This window comes from Spinacia oleracea, chromosome 5, assembly GCF_020520425.1.
Source record: "Spinacia oleracea cultivar Varoflay chromosome 5, BTI_SOV_V1, whole genome shotgun sequence".
Classification (NCBI taxonomy): Eukaryota; Viridiplantae; Streptophyta; class Magnoliopsida; order Caryophyllales; family Amaranthaceae; genus Spinacia; species Spinacia oleracea.
In genome coordinates this window covers 58,379,928-58,384,814 of record NC_079491.1, presented here as the reverse complement: position 1 = coordinate 58,384,814, position 4,887 = coordinate 58,379,928, and the positions used below count along the sequence as shown (strand labels likewise).

General features: G+C 32.8%; 1 protein-coding gene across 1 annotated transcript; it reads right to left on the bottom strand.

Moving 5' to 3' along the window:
• Positions 1 to 765: 765 nt before the first annotated feature.
• On the bottom strand, positions 766 to 4,440 carry LOC130461062 (cation/H(+) antiporter 15-like). Its single transcript, XM_056828962.1, has 3 exons — positions 4,069 to 4,440; positions 2,582 to 3,598; positions 766 to 2,126 (listed from the first exon to the last, which is right to left on the bottom strand). The coding sequence occupies exons 1-3, from the start codon at positions 4,273 to 4,275 to the stop codon at positions 810 to 812; spliced, it is 2,541 nt and encodes an 846-aa protein (XP_056684940.1). The 5' UTR covers positions 4,276 to 4,440; the 3' UTR covers positions 766 to 809.
• Positions 4,441 to 4,887: the final 447 nt, after the last annotated feature.

Genomic DNA, 4,887 nt, shown 5'->3' with positions numbered 1-4,887 from the left:
ATCTCATTCCCCAAGGTCCCAAGGCCCAAGCCCGACCAAATAGGCTGACACGCGCGCGCGTGTATCTGTGCGTGTGCGCGCACACCGTACCCGGTTTCCCTCTTCCTTAAACAAATAATACACTCAAACCCCCATATATAAAGAAATGAGAAGTTGATATTTTATCTATGTGGGAAATTTTTCCCCCTTAACTTTTCAACTCTTTTATTTTGTTTCCAACAAGAACATCCAACAATATCATATATATTAAGAAAGCAAAATTGTGTTACTTAGAAATCGACGCCACAAAAAATATTTAGAAATCGACATCACTTAACGTTTTCCGTTAGGAAAAACGTTGGTGTCCCCTAGCCAATGGCTACTTTTGTTTCCTCTTCCATCTCTTCGATCTTCTCATCCTCCACCATTAATTCCACTCTTCCCAATTAATTATAATTTCTCAAAAAAGTTGCCTTCGAAATTTTGATAATGAATAAATTTCTTCAACTTGCAATCAATAAATAGTGTAAAAAAGAATTATCAGGTGTAAACTAAGAGTATAACATCAAGCTACGAACGATTTTCCTAAAGGAAAACGTTAGATGGTTTCGATTCCTAATTTTTGATTTGTTTTTTAAGGTGTTTAAATATAATAAAAATTAAGTAAGGTGTTAAATTACAAAATTTAGTTTTTTTCTTAAAATATCTATCATATAAGCAACTATGTCATTGGAAAACTTACAAGTAAGATAAAATTCTAGTAGCACAAGACAGTTGATAACCAATTGCAAATCACAATAAAATCTAGAATATTTGGGGATGCATGGGTTTTAAGAACTGATAATAGTGACATTTTCTTTTTCATTATTATCCTTATTATCCATACAATTTCTATGGCTGAATCCATTAGTATATTGTTGCATGACAAGTACTGATGCAGTAGAGGTGAATTCAAATGTAACTAAAATGTGTCCTATTGGTCCCAACTCTTTACACTCACTCCACCCACCTAAACCTAATGTTATTGAAGATAATCTTGATTGTCTTTTTCCAACTATATACAAATTAAAATTGTGATGCATTTCCCTCAACAAAGCTATTATTTCTCCTGCACAATTGACCACCTCTTCGCGGTAACATATTGATCTATCATAGCTAGTCTTTTCTTGAAAATCCATCAAAAGTTGGTCGTCAACTTGTATATCCTTTGCCTTTTGTGCAGATGTAGTAAGATTCTCAATTTCATCAACTCCACAAGATAAATTTAAATAGTCTACAGGTTGATCAACGATAATAACTTGATCGCCTTCAACAAATCGTATGACTGTAAGATTAACAGATGAATGCCCTGCCATCCTCCAAGCATAGGTCAAGGCTTCACGATCATCAGGACCACCCATATACACCATAGCAATTTGAATTTTTTCACAACCTTGTTCATCATCACTATAAGAATCGGATGAAGAAGATATAGAAGTCATCCTAAGTCCGCGATCCACAAACAAGGCAACAGAACAAGGAGCCATGTTTAAAACGTTTTGATTCACACCTCCGAATTCCATGTTGGTATCCTCTAACTTACCATCAACCCCTTGTTGTTTATGATAGGGAAGGATTATAAGGGATGCTTGTTTATCTTCAGCAAGACTACAAATATCTTCATGCATTGTATCAATATGAGATATAATTGTAAAAACTTTTAATGAAGATGTAGAATTATCATGATGATCTTTGTATTCATTAAATTCCTTTATTAATCGATCAGATTCAGTCCTTGCTCGATAGCAGAACAGCTTGGAACTAAGATTCCAAAATAAGGATTCTTCTGATTCATGTTCAACAAGCATAGCAGGGGCATGCCCTACAAGCTCAATAAGATGAGTAACCTGAATTGATGTTGGTTGTTGAACCGTAATGTTGGATATCTCCAACAGGTTTATGATGCTAGCAATATTTCTTATACTGTGGATGCAAGTCACTAGACGAAGTTTTTCAGAAACTTGATCGACTCCTTGTAGATTCCTTTGATCATAAGATTGACTAGTTTTCCTTATTCTTTTACAAATCACGCTCATGATAGGTTCCACCACAATTGTTGACAATAATATTATAAGGAATAAAGCAGTATATGTTTCACCACTTAAGATCTGCATGTACATATACAAATTAAGCTTATGTTAGAAAATCACAAAATGTAATCGAGTTTTTCCGATTCTATAAAAAATAGATTTTTTTTTCATATTTACCACCTTTTAAGTTTCAGGTTTTCGTATTTAACACCTTATAAAATTTAAGTACATATTTACCACCTTCTTTAACGTATTTCATACAATTTTTCATCCATATGAGCCTCACTTAACCCACTTCTTCAATTTTCCTCTATTTCCTTAGGTTTTCAATTAATTAAGTAGGGCACACATGGACGGAAAGTTGGATTAAATTCGTTAAGATGTGGTGAATATAAAACCTTTCATAAAAGTGAGGTGGTAAATATGAAATAACATTTTATAAAGTGTTAAATACAAAAAACGTGAAACTTAAAAGGTGGTAAATATGAAAATATTTTTCGTATAAAATAAGAGGTGTGGTATGGTAAAATTACCCTTCGTTCGTGGCCAATAATAAGTAGGACTAATGGTAAGAAGCCCTTGGAATTAAGAAGAATCCCAAGAGGAAAGCCATCGACAAGTGATACATCACAGAAGAATCCAATAAGGAGAGTGCATAAAACTTTAGTTGTAACTGCCAATGCTATAACCCAAGCGTGTTTGTAGTGTAGGATATTAAAAACATCAACTCTAATTCCAACCACCATAAAATAAAGCGGCATCATAATACCATCAACACATTCTTCCATCTTTTCAATAATTGTATTAGCAAGAATACCAGGGGGAATAATCCTTCCAATTATATAAGCACCAAAGATGAAATGAGAACCAATGTAGTCTGTAAAAATCCCACATCCTAACACCAAAAACAATATCATATGCACTACAAAACTGCTATAGTTTTCACCTTCAGGCACATCAGTCGCAATCTTGAAAATAACAGGTTTGATCGCAAAACAACACAACACCGTGTAAAGGATCATGAAGAGTAACACAACAGTCGTACCTCCTACATCGACACTCTTAAATTGATTATTGTTATCCAAAAAGGTTGAAATGGATAAGGTGATATTGATGAGACCCCAAGTACAAAAGTTATTCAACAACCCTACAAATAATGCTTCTTGTCCAAGACGAGTGCATAATAGCTTAAACTTAGTTAAAATCGGTGTTAAGGTTTCAAAACCAGTGGATGTTACAATAGTACCCCAATATAGGCTTACTATAACTGGAGTATAAGATATTTTAGCCTCTTTCTTAATTATCCATAGATATAAACCACATCCGATGGTAAAAGGTAAGACGATCACAAAAAAAGAGAGGTATAACATCTTTGTTCTGCAATGTGAAATTGGAGTTGGATATGCTTGTAGAGATTGTATAAATGTTGCATATAGAAGCCCCAAGTTTGCTACCGTCTTTAGGATTGTGAATGATGTTGAAGGCATTAATAATTCTTTCAGCCATGGTGTTATTCTACTCAATAGTGATGGACTAAATATGAAGGCTGTCTGTCACCAATCATAAAATCAACCCATGTTTCATATTAGTCTTATTTGATTATTCAATAATACTCCCTCTATTCCTGAATCCTTGCAACAGTCTAACTAACATTTTACCAAGACAAGACTAATTTGACCGTAGTTATACATTATTACATATTACTAAAAACTTAAAAAAATGATATTTGAAAAAGTATATTAAGACTAATCCAACAACATATTACACAATAACATTTGATTTATATATTAGTAAGAAAAATTGGTCAAAGTCATTGTATAATAGTGTAAAAGTCAAACTGTTGCAAATATTCAGGTACGGAATGAATAACAAAATAAAGAAGCAATGCCTACTCCCTTCGTATTTCATCTGTTTTTGTTTTTCTTGTTCGACAAAAAAAAAATCAAACCAAGAAGAACAAATAAAGACCGGAGAAAGAAGATTGATAAATGGAAAGCTTAGAAAATGAAGTATTTCTTACCATGATATTTGCCACAAATCGAGGTTGACCAAAACGTTGACATAATTGATGAAGGCCATAATTGATTCCTATGGAAAGAACAAATTGTAAAACAAGTTGTGGGACCGGTTTTGCAAGAGGGTAAACATGCAATCCCCAAAGTTGAGAAGGATTAACAGCATGGACATAACAAATTTCATTACGATTATGGGTGTGATTGTAACTCATTTTCCTTAAATTCTAAAGAAACATAATTGGATAAAGAGTGATTATATTATAGGGAACCCAAAATACAAAGAATAATAAATGAAGAATATATAATAGGAGATCGGTAAGTAAAATCAATTTACAGAATTTTTTCACAAAACCATAAATTTCGGTTTTCTTTGAAAGAATGAGGATTTTCTTGGAAAAAAAATATGCTAATTTTTTAATAAAATAAAACCTCAAAGGGAACTACTCTCTTTAGATGATGTTTTTATTAATTTACCATTATTAGTATCAATTAACGTGGTAAAAATCTATCAATGGCATGTTAACAGATATATATTATGCACTAACACTTGATGCATAACATTAGTCACCTCTAAACACTATATTTAGAAAAACATAAAGATGTAGGATATAAATGAGAAATAGGGTGGTGTTGATTTGATAAAAGTGACGTGTTTCTTACAAATTAGGTTTTGGCCATCAAAGGAGAAAATTATAATGAAAGTATCGATCAATTGGAGAAAAAGTCACATAATTATATTAGGTCTTGTTCTGTTTATCTTAGAGCAGACTCAGCGGTGGGCAAGTAGGTAAGGCAAGAGGAGAGACATTGCATATATTTCATTC